Here is a 25,635-nt window from a genome sequence, read left to right as displayed (position 1 = left end):
GTGGTGTAAGGAAATGGTTCAGTTTCATTCTTCTGCATGTGGCTGTCCAATTTTCCCAACACCATTTGTTGAAGAGACTGTCTTTTTGCCATTGGACATTCTTTCCTGCTTTGTCAAAAATAAGTTGACCATAGCGTTGAGGGTCCATTTCTGGGCTCTCGATTCTGTTCCATTGATCTATGTGTCTGTTTTTGTGCCAGTACCATACTGTCTTGATGATGACAGCTTTGGAATAGAGCTGGAAGTCTGGAATTGTGATGCCGCCAGCTTTGCTTTTCTTTTTCAGTATTCCTCTGGCTATTCTGGGTCTTTTCTGGTTCCATACAAATTTTAGGATTATTTGTTCCATTTCTTTGAAAAAAGTGGATGGTATTTTGATGGGGATTGCATTGAATGTGTAGATTGCTCTAGGTAGCATTGACATCTTCACAATGTTGATTCTCCCATCAGATGAGTGCTTTATATGAATGCAACACTTGATTCAGGAAACGTTGCAGATTATTTTGAATTTGAAGTTATCATCAATTCTGCCTCGGCAGTGGGTGTTCTGAGAAAAACCTACAGTGCAGACTCCAAGTCTTGACCCTGTGCCAGTACTCTGTGAAAGTAAATTAACTGCCTGGGATCTTAATTCCCTCACAGGATAAATGTGGTTAGACAACGTTTTGGTTTTTATTTGTTTTTTGTTTTGTTTTGTTTTTTTTCCCTACTGATCCAGTGCCTGCTGTGAGCCAGGTGCTTTGCTGGGGGCTTTTGTATACAGGATCTCATTTAATCCTCCCGGTAACCTTGGGCTGACCTCTAACATCCCTTCCTCTGCCCGGGGCCTCCGTCATTGGCTGTTCAGGGCCCAGAGCAGCTGCATTAGTATTTAGTTATGCTGTCATTCTGTTTGGCTGGAAACAAAAGGAATGAGCCATGATATTTTCATGTTCCAAAATGGGCTTTGGAGAGTACAGATTTTCCCAGGCTCAGAAATGCCAAAGTAGGACAATGAGTTTCGAATCCCTGTTTGCTGATATCTGCCAGGAGTACAGTGGTCTGCTGATTTGATGATTGTCTGGACACAGGATCTGCGTCTTTGTTTCTTTTCCTCATGCACGACTTTGCACACAATAAGGACTCAAATCATGTTCTATGGAGGAAAATGTTTTATTTTTATTTTGGGATTTGTGATTGTGATTGAACTATCATTTTTAGGTACTACTTTTGGATATTTTACCATTTTATTGCTTAGGTTTAACCTAGGTCCCATTTGTAGATCTCCTGACATGGAACTAATGTATATATTTTATTTATAATATTTATAATTTATTTCTAAAATTACAGTAATGAGAATGTCATGATGTTGCTAGGATTAAATGAAATAATATATGAGAACATTATTTATAATATATAAAGTATCCTACAACTGTTATCATTGTTGTTATATATCCAAATTAGGGTTTTTCTTCAAAGTAACCTCTTTGGAAAAATATACACTTATTCTTTTATTATATATGTTACATTATATTTATATACAATATAAATAATATATATTTTTATATGTATATTATATGGCATATACTATATAATATATAATAACATATTATATATTATGGCATATAATACCTAATATATACAGCATAAATATGTACTATATATCATATATTATGTATGTTATATATGTATGTATATGATGTATATTATTTATATGTGTACAATATAAATACTATATAGTATATACTATATATATATTACATATATATATAATCCCAATGCTTTTACATCAGATTTTATTTATTTTTAATAACTACTAACTATGGGGAGAGGCTGACAAATTACCTAATAATGGTTCAAGAAAAACTTCAATAAATAGGAGAAATTGGAGAATTCTTTCATCCAGGTGACCACTTAAGTAGCCGTTCTAATCACACCTTCCCAATGATAGCCATTCTCTCTCTTGTCTCTGCCTTTGCATAACATTACAGGCAGTGCAGTCTCAGTACTAGCTCATACCAGTGCATGAGAACCAAGTGCTAAATTCTCAGAAATTTTGTGAGCCAGTTTTTTTCCCATTTTTTAATTGTTATGTTAATCACCATACATTACATCATTAGTTTTTGATGTAGTGTTCCATGATTCATTGTTTGTGCATAACACCCAGTGCTCCACACAGAATGTGCTCTCCTTAATACCCATCACCAGGCTAACCGATCCCCCCACTCCCTCCCCTCTAGAACCCTCAGTTTGTTTTTCAGAGTCCATCGTCTCTCATGGTTCGTCTCCCCCTCCGACTTACTCCCCTTCATTTTTCCCCTCCTGCTATCTTCTTCTTCTTCTTTTTTTCTTAACATATATTGCATTATTTGTTTCAGAAGGTGAGCCAGTTTTAAAAATAGCTATTTTTTAAAAATTAAATTATATCAACTTAAAATATAAATCAATTATATTAAAATGAAAGGTAATGCTCAAACTCATCACGTCCTAATCGTTTACTACATTTTATGATGATCTATGCACTTGAAGCTATTTATGGCTATTGTACCCACCTGTGGTGGAAATATTCTATAATGGTGTGCTATTGCCTTCCCCATCTCCAGTTCAGTGACATCACATTGGTAGCTTGAAACCGACCATAGGGGGAGTATCTAGAGAGTGAAAATAGGTGAACACTACACATCATGGCTTGATTAATTAATTGTGTATCGATTGTCTTGACTTAAGAAGGTGGTAGAGAAATATGAACAATACAGATTAAACTTAGAAGGGTTGTGTCTACAGTCATCACACAAAATTGTGAGTGGCACAAAAATATGAGGAAATATTTTTTCCATATTCAAAAGCTAATATCGAACTCAGGAAAGAAGTCACTTCATAACTACATTTGGTTCATCAGTTGAAACCATAAGTTGGTTCTGAATACAGGATTTTTGCAAAAGTCAACAAAAGCACGTGGGAGTATTTAACCATCTAGAATTTATAATAAGGAGTGTATTACACATATTTTATTGGACTTCATTCTTTAGAGAAGTTTTAGGTTCACAGCAAAGTTGAGCAGAAAGTACAGAGAGTTCCCACATACCCCTGCCCACACACATACACAGCCTCCCCCACTGTCCACATATCATACCAGGATCTTATATTTGTTACAATTGATGAACCTACATTGACACATTATTATCCACCAAGATTCAGTTTACATTAAGTTATGCTCTTGGTGCTTTACCTTCTGTGACTTTTGATGAATGTATAATGACATGTATCCATCATTACAAAATCATACAGAATAGTTTCACTGCCCTAATATTCTTTGTACTCTGCTTAGTCAACCCTGCCCTCATCCAAGCACCGATCTTTTTTCTGGCTTCATAGTTCTGCCTTTTCCAGAATATCATATAGTTGGAATTATCATATAGTGTGTGGCCTTTCAGATTGGCTTTTTTCACTTAGTAATGTACATTTAATTTTTTTCCATGTCTTTTCATGGCTTGATAGCTCATTTCTCCTTAGCATTGAATAATATTCCATTGTCTGGACAGTTTATTTGCTCATCTATTAAAGGTTATCTTGATTGCTCCCAAGTTTTATCAATTATGAATAAAGCTGATACAAACATCTGTGTGCAGGTTTTTGTGTGTACATTTTTTATTATTTGGAAATTGTATGCTATACATTCTTTTTTTTTTCATTGAATCAATATTTATTACGCACCAACGAGTACCAGGCACTATTCTAGGTACTGGAGATACAGCAATGAACAAAACAGAAGTCCCTGTCTTCATGGAACTTACATACTGGTAGGGCGAAAATGGACAAATAAAGTCACCAAGTGAGGACAGTAGATCAGATGGTAATAGCTGTTGTGGAAGAAAAGAAACAAGAAAGGGATGAGGAGTGACAGGGGTCAGGGCTGTCACTTTGCACAGGGTGCCATTTTATTTATTTATTTTTTAAATAATTTTTTATTGTTATGTTAATCACCATACATCACATCATTAGTTTTTGATGTAGTGTTCCATGATTCATTGTTTGTGCATAACACCCAGTGCTCCACGCAGAACATGCCCTCTTTAATACCCATCACCAGGCTAACCCATCCCCCCACCCCCCTCCCCTCTAGAACCCTCAGTTTGTTTTTCAGAGTCCATCGTCTCTCATGGTTCGTCTCCCCCTCTGATTCCCCCCTTTCATTCTTCCCCTCCTGCTATCTTCTTCTTTTTTTTTTCTTAACATATATTGCATTATTTGTTTCAGAAGTACAGATCCATGATTCATCAGTCTTGTACAATTCACAGTGCTCACCATAGCACATACCCTCCCCAATGTCTGTCACCCAGCCACCCAATGCCTCCCACCCCCCACCACTCCAGCAACCCTCAGTTTGTTTCCTGAGATTAAGAATTCCTCATATCAGTGAGGTCATGTGATACATGTCTTTCTCTGATTGACTTATTTCACTCAGCATAACACCCTCCAGTTCCATCCACGTCGTTGCAAATGGCAAGATCTTATTCCTTTTGATGGCTGCATAATATTCCATTGTATATATATACCACATCTTCTTTATCCATTCATCTGTCGATGGACATCTTGGCTCTTTCCACAGTTTGGCTATTGTGGACATTGCTGCTATAAACATTGGGGCACACGTACCCCTTCAGATCCCTACATTTGTATCTTTGGGGTAAATACCCAGTAGTGCAATTGCTGGATCATATGGTAGCTCTATTTTCAACTGTTTGAGGAACCTCCATACTGTTTTCCAGAGTGGCTGCACTGGCTTGCATTCCCATCAACAGTGTAGGAGGGTTCCCCTTTCTCCACATCCCCGCGAACATCTGTCATTTCCTGACTTGTTAATTTTAGCCATTCTGACGGGTGTGAGGTGGTATCTCATTGAGGTTTTGATTTGGATTTCCCTGATGCCGAGCGATGTGGAGCACTTTTTCATGTGTCTGTTGGCCATTTGGATGTCTTCTTTGGAAAAATGTCTGTTCATGTCTTCTGTCCATTTCTTGATTGGATCATTTGTTCTTTGGGTGTTGAGTTTGATAAGTTCTTTATAGATTTTGGATACTAGCCCTTTATCTGATATGTCATTTGCAAATATTTTCTCCCATTCTGTCGGTTATCTTTTGGTTTTGTTGACTGTTTCTTTTGCTGTGCAAAAGCTTTTTATCTTGATGAAATCCCAATAGTTCATTTTTGCCCTTGCTTTCCTTGCCTTTGGCGATGTTTCTAGGAAGAAGTTGCTGTGGCTGAGGTCGAAGAGGTTGCTGCCTGTGTTCTCCTTTAGGATTTTGATAGACTCCTGTCTCACGTTTAGGTCTTTCAACCATTTGGAGTCTATTTTTGTGTGTGGTGTAAGGAAATGGTCCAGTTTCATTCTTCTGCATGTGGCTGTCCAATTTTCCCAACACCATTTGTTGAAGAGACTGTCTTTTTTCCATTGGACATTCTTTCCTGCTTTGTCGAAGATTAGTTGACCATAGAGTTGAGGGTCCATTTCTGGGCTCTCTATTCTGTTCCATTGATCTGTGTGTCTGTTTTTGTGCCAGTACCATACTGTCTTGATGATGACAGCTTTGGAATAGAGCTGGAAGTCCGGAATTGTGATGCCGCCAGCTTTGCTTTTCTTTTTCAGTATTCCTCTGGCTATTCGGGGTCTCTTCTGGTTCCATACAAATTTTAGGATTATTTGTTCCATTTCTTCGAAAAAGGTGGTTGGTATTTTGATGGGGATTGCATTGAATGTGTAGATTGCTCTAGGTAGCACTGACATCTTCACAATGTTTGTTCTTCCAATCCATGAGCATGGAACGTTTTTCCACTTCTTTGTGTCTTCTTCAATTTCTTTCATGAGTATTTTATAGTTTTCTGAGTACAGATCCTTTGCCTCTTTGGTTAAATTTATTCCTAGGTATCTTATGGATTTGGGTGCAATTGTAAATGGGATCGACTCCTTGATTTGTCTCTCTTCTGTCTTGTTCTTGGTGTATAGGAATGCCACTGATTTCTGTGCATTGATTTTATATCCTGCTACTTTACTGAATTCCTGTATGAGTTCTAGCAGTTTTGGGGTGGAGTCTTTTGGATTTTCCACATAAAGTATCATATCATCTGCAAAGAGTGAGAGTTTGACTTCCTCTCTGCCGATTTGGATGCCTTTGATTTCTTTTTTTTGTCTGATTGCTGTGGCTAGGACTTCTAATACTATGTTGAATAGCAGTGGTGAGAGTGCACATCCCTGCCGCGTTCCTGACCTTAGGGGAAAAGCTCTCAGCTTTTCCCCATTGAGAATGGTATTTGCTGTAGGTTTTTCATAGATGGCTTTTAGGATATTGAGGTATGTACCCTCTATCCCTATACTCTGAAGAGTTTTGATCAAGAAAGGATGCTGTACTTTGTCAAATGCTTTTTCTGCATCTATTGAGAGGATCATATGATTCTTGTTCTTTCTTTTGTTAATGTATTGTATCACATTGACGATTTGCGGATGTTGAACCATCCTTGCAGCCCAGGGATAAATCCCACTTGGTCATGGTGAATAATCCTTTTAATGTACTGTAGGATCCTATTGGCTAGTATTTTGGTGAGAATTTTTGCATCCATATTCATCAAGGATATTGGTCTGTAATTCTCCTTTTTGATGGGGTCTTTGTCTGGTTTGGGGATCAAGGTAATGGTGGCCTCATAAAATGAGTTTGGAAGTTTTCCTTCCATTTCTATTTTTTGGAACAGTTTCAGGAGAAAAGGTATTAATTCTTCTTTAAATGTTTGGTAGAATTCCCCTGGGAAGCCATCTGGCCCTGGGCTTTTGTTTGTTGGGAGATTTTCAGTGACTGCTTCAATTTCCTTAGTGGTTATAGGTCTGTTCAGGTTTTCTATTTCTTCCTGGTTCAATTTTGGTAGTTGATACATCTCTAGGAATGCACCCATTTCTTCCAGGTTATCTAATTCGCTGGCATAGAGTTGCTCATAATATGTTCTTATAATTGTTTGTATTTCTTTGGTGTTGGTTGTGATCTCTCCTCTTTCATTCATGATTTTGTTGATTTGGGTCATTTCTCTTTTCTTTGTGGTAAGTCTGGCCAGGGGTTTATCAATCTTGTTAATTCTTTCAAAGACCCACCTCCTAGTTTCGTTGATCTGTTCTACTGTTCTTTTGGTTTCTATTTCATTGATTTCTGCTCTGATCTTTATTATTTCTCTTCTCCTGCTGGGTTTAGGCTTTTATTTGCTGTTCTTTCTCCAGCTCCTTTAGGTGTAGGGTTAGGTTGTGTATTTGAGACCTTTCTTGTTTCTTGAGAAAGGCTTGTATTGCTATATACTTTTCTCTCAGGACCGCCTTTGCTGTATCCCAAAGATTTTGAACAGTTGTGTTTTCATTTTCATTGGTTTCCATGAATTTTTTTAATTCTTTTTTAATTTCCTGGTTGACCCATTCATTCTTTAGTAGGATGCTCTTTACCCTCCATGTATTTGAGTTCTTTCCGACTTTCCTCTTGTGATTGAGTTCTAGTTTCAAAGCACTGTGGTCTGAAAATATGCAGGGAATAATCCCAATCTTTTGGTACCGGTTGAGACCTGATTTGTGACCTAGGATGTGATCAATTCTGGAGAATGTTCCATGGGCACTAGAGAAGAATGTGTATTCCGTTGCTTTGGGATGGAATGTTCTGAATATGTCTGTAAAGTCCATTTGGTCCAGTGTTTCATCTAAAGTCTTTATTTCCTTGTTGATCTTTTGCTTAGATGATCTGTCCATTTCAGTTAGGGGGGTGTTAAAGTCCCCCACTATTATTGTATTGTTGTCAATGTGTTTCTTTGCTTTTGTTGTTAATTGCCTTATATACTTGGCTGCTCCCACGTTAGGGGCATAGATATTTACAATTGTTAAATCTTCTTGTTGGAGAGACCCTTTAAGTAGGATATAGTGTCCTTCTTCATCTCTTATTACAGTCTTTGTTTTAAAATCTAATTTGTCTGATATAAGGATTGCCACCCCAGCTTTCTTTTGTTGTCCATTAGCATAGCAAATGGTTTTCCACCCCCTCACTTTCAATCTGGGGGTGTCTTTGGGTCTAAAATGAGTCTCTTGCAGACAGCATATTGATGGATCTTGTTTTTTAATCCAATCTGATAGCCTGTGTCTTTTGATTGGGGCATTGAGCCCATATACATTCAGGGTAACTAGTGAAAAGTATGAATTTAGTGCCATTGTATTGCCTGTAAGGTGACTGTTACTGTATATTGTCTGTGCTCCTTTCTGATCTATGCTGCTTTTAGGCTCTCTTTTTGCTTAGAGGACCTCTTTCAATATTTCTTGTAGGGCTGGTTTCGTGTTTGCAAATTCCTTTAGTTTTTGTTTGTCCTGGAAGTTTTTCTCTCTCCTTCTATTTTCAATGAGAGCCTAGCTGGATATAGTATTCTTGGCTGCATATTTTTCTCATTTAGTGCTCTGAAGATATCATGCCAGTCCTTTCTGGCCTGCCAGGTCTCTGTGGATAGGTCTGTTGCCAATTTAATATTTCTACCATTGTAGGTTACATATCTCTTCTCCCGAGTTGCTTTCAGGATTTTCTCTTTGTCTCTGAGACTCATAAGTTTTACTATTAGATGTCGGGGTGTTGACCTATTTTTATTGATTTTGAGAGGGGTTCTCTGTGCCTCCTGGATTTTGACCTGTTTCCTTCCCCACATTAGGGAAGTTCTCTGCTATTATTTGCTCCAATATACCTTCTGCCCCTCTCTCTCTTTCTTCTTCTTCTGGGATCCCAATTATTCTAATGTTGTTTCGTCTTATCCTATCGCTTATCTTTCGAATTCTGCCCTCGTGATCCTGTAGTTGTTTATCTGCCTTTTTCTCAGCTTATTTTCCATCATTTGGTCTTTTATATTGCTGATTCTTTCTTCTGCCTCATTTATCCTAGCAGTTAGTGCCCCCATTTTTTATTGCACCTCATTAATAGCCTTTTTGATTTCGACTTGGTTAGATTTTAGTTCTTTTATTTCTCCAGGAAGGGTTTCTCTGATAACTTCCACACTTTTTTCAAGCCCAGCTAGTATCTTTAAAGTCATGATTCTGATCTCTAGGTCCGACATCGTACTAATGTCAGTATTGAGTAGGTCCCTGGCAGACAGTACTACCTCTTGTTCTTTTTGCTGAGGTGATTTTTTTCATCTTGTCATATTGTCCAGAGAAGAACAGATGAATGAGAGAACAGAATGCTAACAGGTTAACAATGTCTCCAGCAAATATACTCTATACAAATCAGAAAAGACCTGAAACCAAGGGACAAGAAAGGGAAAGAAAGAAGAGAAAAAAAAGGAAAAAAAAAAAAAAACAAACAAAAACAGAACAAAACAAAAAAAAACAGAATATGATCAAATATGATCAGGCTAGTGCATAGATCAATGCCACACACTAGCTTTTGGGCATATTTTGGTCTGTTAGAAGAAAGTGGTTGCTAAAATTTTAAAGGAAGAAAGACTTATATATGTACAAAATAAGGGTTGATACAATGAAGGGATGGCAGATGACTGTAAAGATGAAAATTATAAAAGATTTTATAGAAGGAATTGATAAGATAAGAAGTTGTTTTTAAAAAGAAAGAAGAAGATTTAAAAAGAAAAAGAAAAAAGAAAAAAAAGAAAAAAAAAGGGAGAGAATGTGATCAGGCAGGAGACTAGAACAAAGCCATACACTAGTGATTTAGGGTATATTTTGATCTGTTAGAAGAAATTGTATCTCAAAAATTTAAAGAGAGAACAACTTATATATATATGCCAAAAATAAGGGTAACTACTATGAAGGGATAAAAATATGACTCTAAAAATGAATAATAAAAAATGTTTTCTTAAAAAAGGGATTGATAAGATGTTGTTTGAAAAAGGGAAAAAGAAAAATTCAAAAAAAAGTTAAAAAATTAACTTTGAAAAACTAATGAATTATGGTAAAAAAGCCATGAATTCTATGTGCAGTATTCCCCTAGCGCTGGAGTTCTCCCATTCTCCTTGATCGGTAAACTTGGTCTTGGCTTGCTGGCTGTTCGTGCTGATCTTCTGGGGGAGGGCCCTGTTGCTGTGGTTCCTAGATGTCTTTGCCGGTGGCTGAATTGCCCCGCCCTTGTGTGTCCAGGCTAAGCAAGCTGCTCCTGTTTGCTCTCAGGAGCTTTTGTTCCCTGCAAGCTCTTGGTATAGTTTTGGAGGACCAGGGTGAAAATGGTGGCCTCCCAATCTCTGCCCGGAGGAGCTGAGAACTTGGGGCCCCGCTCCTCAGTATGCCCCCAGAGAAAAGCAGTCACTCCCGTCTCCCCGGTCTCTGGCCGCACTCCGTGCTCACCCGGCCTGTGATCAAGCGTTTCTATCTCTGGCACCCGACCCCGCGTGGAGTCTCCAAACCCAGCAGATCCCTGCGGTGCGCTCCTGCGCCGCTCCTCCCTTTGGGAGGAAGGAGAGTCTCCCCGGCTCTGCCGCTTGTTGGGTCCCTGCTGGAGGAGCAGTAGCCTGACTGGGCCGCGGATCACAGTTTATGGCAACCCCGAGCTGAGAGCCCGCGCCTCGGCTCCGTCTCTGTAGCCGGCTTCTCCGCTCCGATACCTGGGAGCTCTGCTGCACTCAGTCACCCTCGGTCTTTCTGTGACCCCGAGGGTCCTGAGACCACACTGTCCCAAGAGGTTTCCACCCCCAGCTTAGCCCCTGGAGCGACGTCCCTCAGCGGAGCCGGCTTCTAAAAGTCCCGATTTTGTGCTTCGCGCACGGCTCTATCACTTGCCAGAAGCGGCCCACGGAGGCCCCCTCCCCCGCCGTCTATCCTCCCGAATATCGCCTCGGATTCACTTCTCCGCATGTCCTACCTTCCAGAAAGTGGTCGCTTTTCCGTTCAGAGTGTTGTTACTCTTCTTATCTTCGATCTCCCGTTGAGTTCGTAGGTGTTCAGAATGGTTTGGTCCCTATTCAGCTGAATTCCTGAGACCAGACGAAATCCAGGTCTCCTACTCCTCCGCCATCTGCTATACATTCTTTATACCAGTAAAATGTATAGTAAATTTATGTACAAATATATTCTTATATCTTGGTTTTTCATTCTTAAACATGTACCAGAACACCACTGCTTAAAGGCCATCATAAATACTTTGGCTTTTACTCTGAGTGAAATGGGAAGCCACTGAAGGATTTTGAGCAGGGGAGTACCTGGCACTTTTAAATTTTCACTCTAGTCGTACTGAGTAGAGACCTTGGCAGAATAGAAGCAGGGAGCTAGGTTAGGAGGTGATTACCTCCAGGTGAGAGAGGATAGTAACTTGGATGAAGGTTTCTAGTCTGATCTAATCTAGATGAGATTCCTAGTACATCTCTGTCCCTTAGTTCCATTTCCCTGGGCTAACCTGTGTCTGGCGCAAAGGAGGGCAGCCAGTTACATAGCTCCCATCTTTCCTCCTCCAGGTAGGAGCAAACTGAGAAATAAGACAGCAGTCAGCCATTAGGAAACAAAATAAAACCTTTATTGTTGGGATGCCTGGTTGGCTCAGTTGGTAGAGCATGTGACATTTTTTTTTTGCTAAGATTTATTTATTTGACAGAGAGAAAGAGAGAGAGAGCACACAAACATGGGGAGCGGGAGGCAGAGGGAGAAGCAGACTCCCTACTGAGCAGAGAGCCTGATGCGGGGCTCCATCCCAGGACCCTGGGATCACGACCTGAGCTGAAGGCAGATGCTTAACGGACTGAGCCACCCAGGTGCCCAGAGCATGTGACTCTTGATCTCAGGGTTGTGAGTTTGAGCCCCACGTTGGGTGTAGAAATTACTTGAAAAATAAGATCTTTAAAAAAATACCTTTATTTTCGATAACAATCTGGGTTGAAGGATGTAGTTTAGCATGAGAACAAAAATGGTCATATTAACTCCCTTTCCTCCAATCCAGGCCTTGGAACCTGAGAGAAAGTTAGTCCACAGAGTAGATACTTACACAGAATGGAGTGAGAGAAAAAAGCACCCAAGCTTATTTCTTTTTCTTTTTTTCTCCTCTCTCTCTCCCTGAATCTAGAACACAAGGCTTCTACAGTATCAAAATACCGAAATGTAGGAGAGTTTTGCTGTAATTTCTTCTTTTCTTTTTTTCTCATTAGAATTTTCCTTTTTTAGGTAATTTTGCACCCAGAGTTTCTATCGTCCACCAGCCCCTTATTACCCATGGATTATGAAGAGTTTGTCCGAGGTTGTCATCTTGGAGTATTTCCATCATACTATGAACCGTGGGGTTATACTCCAGGTATGTGGCATGTATAGATTGTGGAATGTTTTAATTTTTTATTAATCTACTATTTTATGCACATGGATATAATATTCAAAGCTGATATGTAATTTCTACTAAGGTTAAATTATAATAATATACTGTATGACAAAGAAAAAGAATGTGTTATAAAGATTATGTATTATTGAGTTATCTCTACCACTCCCAACTATTCATATAAAGGAGAAACTGAGTGCAAGTAGGTTTAAGATGAGAAACAATGGTCCAGCAAAAGTGTTCTCTAAAACATATTTCAGAATTTTTTTAAATTAATGGATGTACTTAATTTTTAATAGGTAACACATTCACATAGTTAAGGAAACAAAGAGTATAAGAAGGTGTACAGTGAAAAGTCTTCTTCACACCCTCGTCACTCAAAAAAGAGGTACTTTTAAGATAAAATGTCAGTTCGGTGATAGGTATTATGACCCTGACATCATTCCATTCAGATCCTCCACCTCTTCATCTGCCTTTTTTTTTTTCCTCCCCGTTGGTGGATTCCCAGATGCACTACCTATTTTTCTTTTTTGTCCCCTATGAGCATGTTTGTCATTAGTATCAAGAGCAATCGATTTGTATTTGTACTGAAATGCCTAATTAAAAAGGAAACAAATACTTTAAATAAATGCCAATGGAACGTATATAATACTAACTTTTCCATCTCATATTAATAGAGATTTTCCTCTTTATTTAAATATAATTCCATTCATAATTTTAAAAGAAAAGGTTCAGAAAACATTTTTATGCATAATTAATAAATTTTGCTTTCTGATCTCAATGTCATCATTGTCCAACCAAGGGGTGGCATCGGTCAAGGTTAGGGAGATCATGGTTGAATTATGAAGAGGAAGAATTTTTCTAGTCTTTGTATTCTGATCCCAGAATTTCAATATAGAATTTAAAATTCTATATAAGTAGTATCTTTACATAAGGAGCAACATGAAATCTCTGCCTTTTTTTGACATAAGGTCCTATTCTATCATTCTGGGTTCCACCAAGAATAATTTGCCAGCAGCTGTAAAATTATTAAAACCTCTGGGGAAAATAGATAAAATATTATCTCCTCTTGAAACATGACATAGAAAAGCTATTGATCTAACTCTTCCAGCTATCTCTTTTGTAGTTCTAAAAATTGTTATGGGTGTCAGTTGTCACTTTTGTAAAGATGGTGTCTTCTTACTTATGAGGTACCCACATATTATCTGAAATTGTTTATAATTGAGTATCTATCTTTTAAGATACATAAAATGCATATTTCACTGATGAACTTAACATTTTGTTATTGACTTTTGTTCCTATTATTTCCAGTAAGTAACACAATTTATTATCAAAGAAGTTTCAAAAATAGAGAAGCACAAAGCCAAAGTCTGAGTGACTGAGGGATGTGGGAAATCCTTTACATTGGGTAAAGAGAATGTTCTATAACTTACAGCAGACTTTCCACCAAACATCATTTTAAAGGACAAAGATAAACTTAAGCCAAAATGATAGAGGAGATACATCTAGTATTTTAAAATAAAGATCAGCAAAACTATTATAAAAGATAAGTGGATAGAAAAAGAAGTTTGAGAATGAGTCATTCTCTGTTTTGAACTAACCAGAGGAGGTTGGCCACTCTTCACCTAACCTGTAGTTACAGAAATAACAAGACCCCTAGAGGTTTAAGTTTGGTGTTAGCATATTAGATAATTCTAATTTTTTAAAAATAACTCTTTATTTGATACTAAGTTTAACACACTGCAGAAAATATTCATTTAAGGCTGTGTTTTGAGAAAATCCAATGATTATAAGTACTTATTCCATTAAATTCATTCAATGAAAATTTGCAGAGATTATGGGTACCTAGCACTTCATTACATGTATTTTAATGAGTATTTAATAAAAATAAGGTTCTGTGAACTTCCATGGAATTGTAGGCAAAATTCTTTATACATATATGCATAAGAATTTTTCTGGGGAGGAGTTCCAGGTTTACATTAGATTTTCATGTGGGTCAAGAATCCCTTTCCTATTTTCTCCTCCACCACTCCCTCTAAAAATTAGGAAACCACATCTCTCTAGAGATAAACCACGAGGCAATACTTGCAGAGCAGAAGAAAAGGCCACTGTCTAAACTGCATTACTTCTTTTTTTTAAATTTTATTTTATTACATTAATCACCATATATTACATCATTAGTTGTTTTTTTTTAATTTTTTATTGTTAGGTTAATCACCATATATTACATCATTTGTTTTGATGCAGTGTTCCATGATTCATTGTTTGCGTATAACACCCAGTGCTCCACGCAGAACGTGCCCTCTTTAATACCCGTCACCAGGCTAACCCATCCCCTACCCCCCTCCCCTCTTGAACCCCCAGTTTGTTTCTCAGAGTCCATAGTCTCTCATGGTTCATCTCCCCCTCCGATCTTCCCCCTTTCATTTTTCCCTTCCTACTATCTTATTTTTTTTAACATATAATGTATTATTTGTTTCAGAGGCACAGGTCTGTGATTCATCAGTCTTACACAATTCACAGCGCTCACCATAGCACATACCCTCCCCAATGTCTATCACCCAGCCACCCCATCCCTCCTACCCCTCACCACTCCAGCAACCCTCAGTTTGTTTCCTGAGATTAAGAATTCCTCATATCAGTGAGGTCATATGATACATGTCTTTCTCTGGTTGACTTATTTCACTTAGTATAATACCCTCTAGTTCCATCTGCGTCATTGCAAATGGCAAGATTTCATGGTTTTTTGATGGCTGCATAATATTCCATTGCATATATATACCACATCTTCTTTATCCATTCATCTGTCGATGGACATCTTGGCTCTTTCCATAGTTTGGCTATTGTGGACATTGCTGCTATAAACATCGGGGTGCACACACCCCTTAGGATCACTACATTTGTATCTTTGGGGTAAATACCCAGTAGTGCAATGCTGGGTCGTACGGTAGCTCTATTATCAACTTTTTGAGGAACCTCCATACTGTTTTCCAGAGTGGCTGCACCAGCTTGCATTCCCACCAACAGTGTAGGAGGGGAATTCCCCTTTCTCCGCATCCTCGCCAACATCTGTTGTTTCTTGACTTGTGAATTTTAGCCATTCTGACTGGTGTGAGGTGGTATCTCATTGAGGTTTTGATTTGGATTTCCCTGATGCCGAGCGATGTGGAGCACTTTTTCATGTGTCTGTTGGCCATTTGGATGTCTTCTTTGGAAAAATGTCTGTTCATATCTTCTGCCCATTTCTTGATTGGATCATTTGTTCTTTGGGTGTTGAGTTTGATAAGTTCTTTATAGATTTTGGATACTAGCCCTTTATCTGATATGTCATTTGCAAATATCTTCTCCCATTCTGTCGGTTGTCTTTTGGTTTTGTTGACTGTTTCTTTTGCTGTGCAAAAGCTTTTTATTTTGATGAAGTCCCAATAGTTCATTTTTGCCCTTGCTTTCCTTGCCTTTGGTGCTGTTTCTAGGAAGAAGTTGCTGCAGCTGAGGTCAAAGATGTTGCTGCCTGTGTTCTCTTCTAGGATTTTAATGGACTCTTGTTCACATTGAGGTCTTTCATCCATTTTGAGTCTATTTTTGTGTGTGGTGTAAGGAAATGTTCCAGTTTCATTCTTTTGCATGTGGCTGTCCAATTTTCCCAAAATCATTTGTTGAAGAGACTGTCTTTTTTCCACTGGACATTCTTTCCTGCTTTGTCGAAGATTAGTTGACCATAGAGTTGAGGGTCCATTTCTGGGCTCTCTATTCTGTTCCATTGATCTATGTGTCTGTTTTTGTGCCAGTACCATACTGTCTTGATGATTACAACTTTGTAATAGAGCTGGAAGTCCGGAATTGTGATGCCACTGGATTTGCTTTTCTTTTTCAACATTCCTCTGGCTATTCAGGGTCTTTTCTGGTTCCATACAAATTTTAGGATTATTTGTTCCATTTCTTTGAAAAAAGTGGATGGTATTTTGATAGGGATTGCATTAAATGTGTAGGTTGCTCTAGGTAGCATTGACATCTTCACAATGTTTGTTCTTCCAATCCATGAGCATGGAACATTTTTCCACTTCTTTGTGTCTTCCGCAATTTCTTTTTTGAGTATTTTATAGTTTTCTGAGTACAGATCTTTTGTCTCTTTGGTTAGATTTATTCCTAGGAATCTTATGGTTTTGGGTGCAATTGTAAATGGGATGGACTCCTTAATTTCTCTCTCTTCTGTCTTGTTGGTGTATAGGAATGCCATTGATTTCTGTGCATTGATTTTATATCCTGCTACTTTACTGAATTCCTGTATGAGTTCTAGCAGTTTTGGGGTGGAGTCTCTTGGGTTGTCCACCCAAAAGTATGATAAAGTATCATATCATCTGCAGAGAGTGAGAGTTTGACTTCTTCTTGCTGATTCAGATGCCTTTTATTTCTTTTTGTTGTCTGATTGCTGTGGGTAGGACTTCTAGTACTATGCTGAATAGCAGTGGTGAGAGTGGACATCCCTGCCGTGTTCCTGACCTTAGGGGGAAAGCTCTCAGTGTTTCCCCATTGAGAATGATATTTGCTGTGGGTTTTTCATAGATGGCTTTTACGATATTGAGGTATGTACCCTCTATCCATATACTCTGAAGAGTTTTAATCAAGAATGGATGCTGTACTTTGTCAAATGCTTTTTCTGCATCTATTGAGAGGATCATATGGTTCTTGTTCTTTCTTTTATTAGCGTATTGTATCACATTGATTGATTTGCAGATGTTGAACCATCCTTGCAGCCCAGGGATAAATCCCACTTGGTCGTGGTGAATAATCCTTTTAATGTACTGTTGTATCCTATTAGCTAGTATTTTGGTGAGAATTTTTGCATCTGTGTTCATCAAGGATGTTGGTCTATAATTCTCTTTTTTGATGGGGTCTTTGTCTGGTTTTGGGATCAAGGTAATGGTGGCCTCATACAATGAGTTTGGAAGTTTTCCTTCCATTTCTGTTTTTGGAACAGTTTCAGAACAGCTGGAGAAATAAACTGCATTACTTCTTGATTAGTGGTGAAATCTTTTTTTTAACCCACCCCCACTAGCCAACCAAGATTAATTCCATAATCAAATATGAATTCCTTGTGAAAAATGTAGACATCCTTGTGAGAGGTAATACTTCTTAAAAGAAACATATCCACTATTTTATGAAAAACAGGTTTTGAATAGATGGGGGAAGAAGACGGGGGAGGTATGGGTACAATGGACACTTGGGGAATTGGAGGGATTTGTGGCAAGCGAGAGTCATCTGATGGGAGGAGTTGCTCATGTCCAAAACCCACAAACTCACCACAGACTTAGCGACACAGCTTAGAATGGAGCAAAAAAACAAAACCAGCCAGAATGAGAGAGACAGGGTAGAGTAGCAGTTCCAAACAGGAGCCCTGGAGCTGGGCACCTGCTTCAAATCCCAACTCTACCCCATTCCCTGGCTTTGTGACATTGGGCAAATTATCTAACCTCTCTGTGCCTCAATTTCTTCATCTGTAAGATGGAGATAATGTCAGTCTTAGTTCACGTGGTTCTTGAGAAGATTAAATGAGTTAATACATGTAAAGAGCTTAGTACTGTGCCTGATACAAAATAAATATCACTACTACTAGGCCAGCTTGGGCTTTTCCCCCTTCCGTATGCATAAGAGGATATAGAAGGTGGTCTGAAGCCAAGCCTTTGTCTATTTCCCCTGGCAGCTGAATGCACTGTGATGGGTATCCCCAGTGTGACAAGCAACCTTTCCGGCTTTGGCTGTTTCATGCAGGAGCACGTGGCTGATCCTACTGCTTATGGTGAGGTTTTTCATCATTCACCCAATGCAGGGAGAAGTAACCTCTAACCAAACACAGGGTCTTTAGAGAGCCTAACTTTAAAGCTATCCTGATGATTAAAGTAATGTTTATACTTCTTGTTTAATTAAAAGTAGATTTAATTATGTGGTTCATAGAAAAGATAAAAATGCTATTGATATTACATATATTGATGTTACAGTAACTAAGGCCTTAGAGTATATAGAGTAGTCAGCGTCATTATTTTAAAGGTCTGCGCCAAGTTAGCAAAATTCACTTAAATTGTTGAAGATGGCAGAAGAATTTGCATACCACCATCTCTGTCTGTGTTGCCTAGCAGCAAGAAAAGCGAGATGGGATGGATTGTCTGCCTACACATTGCCAATTTCCTGGTCTTCTATGGTCTCCTCATCACTGTTCCCTTTCTTCAGGCTAGTGCTCTGGTTCTCAGTCGGGGCTGCATGGTGGGAACACTGGGGAGCCTAAAATCACTGATCCCCAGGTCTTACCCCAGAGATTGTGGTTAGTGAGCAGTCCCGGGGAGAATCACTGATCCACGGTATCCCTCTACTGCCAAATTTTTTTAACAAGATCCATCGTGTTGCCTGTGTGTTAGTGACAGTTGTAAACCCTTAGGAGGAGATCACAGAAGAAATACAGCCTTGGAAGGGGAAAGATAAAACAGAGGCAGCAGGGGAGTCAGGGGGCAGGTACTACGTGTGGTGGTCTGTGATGGAACCTAAGGAATGGGAGAAGAAACATTCTAAGGTAGCCCTATGTTTACCCGTGCTTTGGCTTTTGTGCTCCTCAGGTATTTACATTGTTGACAGGAGGTTCCGCTCTCCGGATGATTCCTGCAATCAGCTGACTCAGTTTCTCTATGGATTTTGCAAACAGTCCCGCCGCCAAAGAATTATTCAGAGAAACCGAACTGAGAGGCTCTCTGATCTTCTGGATTGGAGATACTTGGGCAGAGTAAGTTAAGTTTGGGATGGAGAGAACTGCTTTAGAAATCCCACTAGACTGGGGCCCCTGGGTGGTTCATTTGGTTGGGCATCTGACTGTTGATCTCAGTTCAGGTCTTGATCTTGGGGTCATGAGTTCGAGCCCTGCCTTTCAAGCTGTGCTGAGTGTGGAGACTACTTTAAAAAAAAAGAAAGAAAGAAAGAAAATCCCACTGGGCTATAAAAATATAGATTCTAGTCATCATCTGCAAAGTCAACCCTGTACCATAATTGTTGAAATCTCAAGCGATGTTTTCATGTACTTTTTTTACTTAAAATGAGCTGGCAAAGTCCTACCCCCAAATTTTCATATTTAGTTTGAGCTTATAACAGCAAGTCTGTCAGGATCTAGCTGGGATCTTTCTAGTTAGTCTATTGTCAGTGCTTAACTTGATGCATTTCAGCTATTGGTTCATGAATATGAGGAAAACATCTAAAGAAACATTTCCATTTTGCTTGACTCTAAGCAATAATGTGACCATATTCCTTAAGTACAGTGGGAGTGGGAATAATATTGTTTTCAAATGACAAGTACAGGAAATACCTCCTTTCAATTATGCAATAGGTTTTTAAATACCCAGACTTCTATATATCTTAGTACTGGATGATTTAATAAAAAATAAGCTGACTTTGCCTTCACATCATGTATCTGCTTAGATGCCACTAAATTCTCCCTGACAAATGATAGATGCTGCCATTTGCCGAGCGGCTACACACACTAATGACAGTGCTCATCACAACCCTGAGTGATTCATTGTCCTGTCTATATTTTACAATGAAAGCAGAATGATAAGGCTCTTAGAAGTTATGTCTCTCTCTTTTTTTAAGATTTTGTTTACTTATTTATTTGAGAGAGAGAGAGAGAGAACACGAGCCGGGGGAGGGGCAGAAGGAGACGCAGACCCCCATTGAGCAGGGAGCCTGATGATGCGGCACTCGATCTCAGGACTCCGGGATCATGATCTGAGCCGAAGGCAGATGCTCAACCCACTGAGCCACTCAGGTGCCCCAGAAGTTGTTTCTTATCTAAGGTCTCAAGCAGGACTTAGGTCCAGCTTGTCTAATTACTCAGGTACCCCATTTTCCCCATATCATACTGCTTCTCTGTAGCATGAAGCCAGTGTTTTAGCACACAATTCAGAGTTTTCAGTAAGGCCAGTATGGCTTTTCGGTTCCACTTTTTGTAGTATTTCTTTACTTATTAACTGGAAAATAATAACTGTAAACCATCAGTTTTTTTTCTGATTCTTAAATTTAGGGTGAATAGGTTCTGCCACTTTACTAGGAGAATAAGATTTTATATAATAACATGGTTCTTGTGATATATAATATTTTTTAAACCGTGAATTGGTTTTTCTATCATAGTATTATCAGCATGCCAGGTACCTGACCTTAAGCAAAGCTTTTCCAGATAAATTCCATATGGAGCCTACATCACCACCAACGGTAAGTATTTTATGTATTATGTATTTATTTTGAAATCTAAATTTCTTGTGTATGGTAAGTCCTACCAATATTTTTTAATTTAGAATTAGTTAAGGACGGAAACTTTTATGCTTTTTCATAATGTTGCCTTAAAGCAAGGAATAGAGGAACCGACAAGGCAAACCAAGTCAAAGCCCTTGATTCCGAGTTAGCCTTATTTAGCAGATGAGCCGATGATCAGCTAATTCATGTCACTGGAGAAGCACTTCCACATTAAAACTCTCCCTGCCTTAGTACTTGAAACCTCTGTGTTAGACACCCATTCTTTTGGGAGTTACTGAAAAATGAACTGGCCTGCTTTAACAGCAGGTGAATTCACTCTCTGAGGAAATGTTTAAATAACAGGTAACTACTTGGCAACAGTAACATAGAGTGAATTCAGGAACCACGGGAGGAATTGGACTGGATGACTCTTTATGTACCAGTCAGCAGTGCCCAGCAGGGAGTCTTCTTCTGAAGCTCTCTTAGACATTTATATTCATGAGACGAGCATTGGCTACTTGGCATCACATTCACTTAGAAGGATATAAGATAGGAAACACAGCTTGAAGTAGGACAGCATCAGACATTTCTCTTCAGTGGGATCAGTCCTTACAGCAGTCTACACAGCGGTCCAAAAGCCACACTTCTTTGTCCGCCCTTCCCCCCCCCCCCCCGCCCGCCCACCAGGCGAAAGCTTGGGTGCAAGAAGATGAAATCCCTATCATTAGGTATGAGATCTATCTTAGCTTAGTAGTTTCATGCCCCAGGGAGCCAAGATCTCATGTAAATCTCCCAGATCAGCAGCGTCCATGGCCTCCACGAGGAATATGCACAAGTACGAGAGTCATCCAATTCAGGGATTCCCAAAAGCTGTAGATCCTCATCGAGTATTTATAAATCTCTGAGTTCAGATGTGATTTCCTAATCAGGAGTCCCTTTTACCATAATCAATTTTGCACAACTTATATTCCATCTATATCAAGTGTCAAGGGAAACAGATCTCAAAAGTTAGCCCGAGGTAAAATTTGCTCATGCAGAAGGTGACAGGGTTTTGAAAACCTTTCAGAATATAAATTCCAACTTTTACGCTCAGGATTTTAACAGGATTAATGGCTTAGCTTGTTTAGAGGCAGTTGCTCAACTTGATGTTAATTCAAGGTCTTATTCATCAAGCTGTATTCATCCATTTATTCAAATGATTCAATTACTAAGTATTGAACTCCTACTCTGAGCCAGGTCCTAAGTGCATGAATCAGCCCCGTTTTTTTAATTTATTTTTTTATTGCTTTCAGGCCAAATATCTGAACGTTGAAATGATTGTATAGGTATGACATGATAATAATGAACACGAGTAGTTGAAATACAGAGTGACAAGTGCTGCAACTATTTTATACAACCGTCCTCCCCAGTCAAACATGTGCTCTCTCGAAGGGCAAGAGTCATGTTTTTCTTCTTTGTTTCCTCAGTGGCATTTTGGTGCCTGACCCATAATTGTGCTTAGCGTTCATTGATCAAATGAGTTATCTCAGTGAATCTTAGGTAGAAGGGCAATTTGATTAAAACCTAGTGACATTTGCTCATGTACTGAAATAAAAGTAACTGGTGGAATTTCAGAGTGGCCTGGCTTCCAGGATTCTTTCTAATGGTGGCTGTCCATGGCATGTCCACGACACCCATGTTCTGTAATTTTGTTGAGCAAATCCGCAAAGTGACATAGGGACTGACATTATCAGCAGTGTAACATGACAGTTGATGTTAAAGGCTAGGGAGCGATCACAGCCCTGGTACAAATCTTTGCTCTACCACTTACATCCTGCATGACCTTGGGCAAGTCATCTGGTCTCTCTAACCCTCAATGTTCACCTATAAATGGGAAAAACACATTTATTGGTGTTGTTACAAGGATTAAATAAGATTTTATATATATATACACATATATATATACACATACATAAATACATATAGCACCTGGCACATTTCAGTGCATAAGAAAAGAAAGCTATTTACTTAACAAATCTCTCTTGAATTTGGTGGTACCAGAATCAAAAGGAATCAAAAATAATAATAGCCCACGAACAGACCACAAATATATGCAACTGTTTTGTATTAAATGCACATGCAAAGTGTTTATATCATTATAATGTTTGTGACTTATTTTTGTCTTTGGCAGACTGAAGGATTTAAATACCCCAGGCCTTCTTCAGTTCCACCTTCCCCTTCAGGGTCTCAGGTCTCTAGTCCTCAAGGCAGTGATGTGGAAGACGAAGAAGAGGATGGGCGATACAATGAGGAAGAGGAAGCTGAAAGGGATCGGTTAAATATCAAGTCGCCATTTTCTCTGGGCCGTGTTCCTCGTGGGAATAAAAAGCTGCATGATGAATACAAGAACTGAATTCCACGCTTGTTGAGCAGAGCTAATGTAGTAAGAACAGAGTAAGAGTGATTATCTAAAGAAATGAAAATGCTACAAATTCCATTTTCTTCTTTTAAGTGTTACAACGGGATTTATTCTCTGCCTACGAAGGGGAGAAGATTAAGTGAGTGGCAATTTGGAATGTCTAATAAAATCCAAGTTATTTTCCCCTACTCCTTTTCCCCAGTAAATTTAGGCACGAGGAAGAATGTCCATTAAAGGAGGAAGACCAGAAATGGTTTTAAAATATTAGCTTAAGCAATAAGAATTTTCATTTGCTAGTGTTTATTTTTAAATTATCATCACCATAATCCTGTGCTTAGTATTTATACAGCTGCCATATCTACCAAACAAGTCTCCCATTTTCCCTGCAAAGGATCCTGATCTGAGCCCTGAACGTGCACTACGTACATATTTTAAATAATTCTGTCTTCAATGATTATGTTCATGTTTCACATGATTCAGAACCATGAATTTTCTATCTAGCTTTGCACACAATCAAAATCCATAAGAAAAAAAATCTATCTTAAATCCAGATCCTGATACATATTAACTGATACATATCAACTTAATGATGGGAAGATGTTACCATCTGCACTATACCATCTGACTGCAACAAAGTACAAATGAAAGAGCTACATCAAAATTCACAGACCTGTAAACACCTGGTTTTGAGTGGCAGGTTTCTGCCCTGCACTCGCTTCTCCATTCAGACAGCTGCTGCCACTGGACTCCATCCCCTTGCTCCAGTCCTTTCTTCATCCTTCCCCAAGACTGACGAAGCCGGGTGAGGAGCAACAGATAAAGATCCTTAGTAGATGACTCTGTTTCTAGCACAGTGCCTTATACACAGTAGCTGCACAAATGAATGGTCTCACTGGGAGAAATATAGTTACAAAAAAAGGATGTTTTTAAAGAATGTATATTTGCATAAGTTGGAGTATAGGAACTATAGAAAATAGTTAATGTGTGCCTGACCAGCTGACCGAAGACTTTTATGCATTGTCCCACCCTGTCTTCCATGTTAAGAGTTAGGGTGAACAGAGCTGGTTTTACATATACTGATGAGAAGATAAAATGTTACAAGTGTTCTGCTAATAGTTTCCCAGGGCACAAGGAGGACTCAGGAGAGGGACTGGTCAAAGGCACTTGGGGAGGTCCAAAGGGTGAGGATACACTTCTGTGAAGTCACGTGGGGAATACAAGTGCTGGCTTCACATGGTGATTATAAGGATCAGATCATATTAGAAATAAACTCATCTTTTTTTAAAAGATTTTATTTATTTATTTGAGAGAGAGAGAATGAGAGAGAGAGCACATGAGAGGGGTTAGGGTCAGAAGGAGCCTGATGCAGGACTCAATGCAGGGACTCCAGGATCATGACCAGAGCCGAAGGCAGTTGCTTAACCAACTGAGCCACCGAGGCGCCCTAGAAATAAGCTCTTACTAAAGGAATTCATAGTCCAGTAGGATGGGACCAACTGGTTACATTCCCAACTTCCCTTTTTCCTGAGGCTGAAGCAAAACAATGTAACTCAAGGTGGATAGGATACAGACTTTCATTTCTCATAACCAGATAAAGTGGAAATGTTAGTTGGAGGCTGATTTTTTTTTAAGATTTTATTTATTTATTCATGAGAGACAGAGAGAGAGAGAGAGGCAGAGGGAGAAGCAGGCTCCCAAGGAGCAGGGAGCCCGATGTGGGATTCGATTCCAGGACCCCGGGATCACGACCCGAGCCGAAGGCAGATGCCCAACCATCTGAGCCACCCAGGCGCCCAGTTGGAGGCTGATTTTAACAGGCAGGGGCCTCTGCCTTCTCTCCTCTCTTGGGGTCATAATGGTGCTGTCGGGAGAGAGAAGGTATCCACTGGGGAAACCCAGGGAAACAAAGAGTGATTGAGAGCCCAAGCTGGAAGGCAGATAGCCACAGGGGAGGAAGGATTCCCACCCAAAGAGGGGAAGGCTCCAGGAGCTGTGCTCGAAGGGGCTGCAAAGTCCCACCTGAGGTAGCGATACTCAAGTACGTGGGTTTGCCTGGCAGGGGGGTATTTCCCAGTTTTAAAATACAAGCCATACAGTGTGAACATCTTTTGTTCATTTCAATTTTGAAAAATATAGAAATAAAGAGAATTGCAAAGATATCCCAAGAGAGACAGAATGTTACAGCAGCCAGGCAAAGGGGACTGTATGCAACTACTATGCTTTTTGTTGTTGTTGCTGTTGTTTTAGGATTTTTTTTTTTTTATTTGAGAAAGGGGAGAGAGAGAAAGAATGAGTGGGGGGAGGGGCAGAGGGAGAGGGAGAAGCAGACTCCCCGCTGAGCAGGGAGCCAGATACGGGACTCAATTACAGGACCTGAGATCATGACCTGAGTCGAAGGCAGATGCTTAACCAACTGAGCCACCCAGGCGGCCTGCAACTACTATGTTAATCAGCACATCTGTATGGCAGAACAACATTCAAGGAATTCAAGCACCTATAATACTTGGTATTATATACAATACTAATAGTCTTCCAATATGATACTGAATGATTTTAATAGTTGTTGGTCACTTAAAAGGTTTTTAAAAACTCTGTTTTAGTGTGAAAGACTTGAGATTGTTCTATTTAGTTGTGGGAAGAATTGTTTCATGTGTTGGGGTTTTAAAACAGTCTTGGAATGAGCATAAGGTTTGAATA

General features: G+C 39.3%; 1 protein-coding gene across 1 annotated transcript in view; it reads left to right on the top strand.

Moving 5' to 3' along the window:
* Positions 1 to 22,932, top strand: part of GYS2 (glycogen synthase 2) — a 68,020-nt gene extending 45,088 nt beyond the window's left edge. Inside the window, exons 12-16 of the mRNA XM_028113268.2 lie at positions 12,131 to 12,257; positions 17,977 to 18,072; positions 18,881 to 19,044; positions 20,439 to 20,519; positions 22,711 to 22,932. Coding sequence (XP_027969069.1) covers positions 12,131 to 12,257; positions 17,977 to 18,072; positions 18,881 to 19,044; positions 20,439 to 20,519; positions 22,711 to 22,932 — 690 coding nt within the window. The remainder of the gene's footprint in view (positions 1 to 12,130; positions 12,258 to 17,976; positions 18,073 to 18,880; positions 19,045 to 20,438; positions 20,520 to 22,710) is intronic.
* The last annotated feature ends 2,703 nt before the right edge of the window (positions 22,933 to 25,635 follow it).

The sequence above is a fragment of the Eumetopias jubatus genome, unplaced genomic scaffold (assembly GCF_037043125.1).
Source record: "Eumetopias jubatus isolate StellerSeaLion01/CBP00866 unplaced genomic scaffold, mEumJub1_p1.0 scaffold_8, whole genome shotgun sequence".
NCBI classification, from domain to species: Eukaryota; Metazoa; Chordata; class Mammalia; order Carnivora; family Otariidae; genus Eumetopias; species Eumetopias jubatus.
The sequence above is the reverse complement of the archived record's forward strand: the minus strand, read 5'-3'. Positions and strand labels throughout refer to the sequence as shown.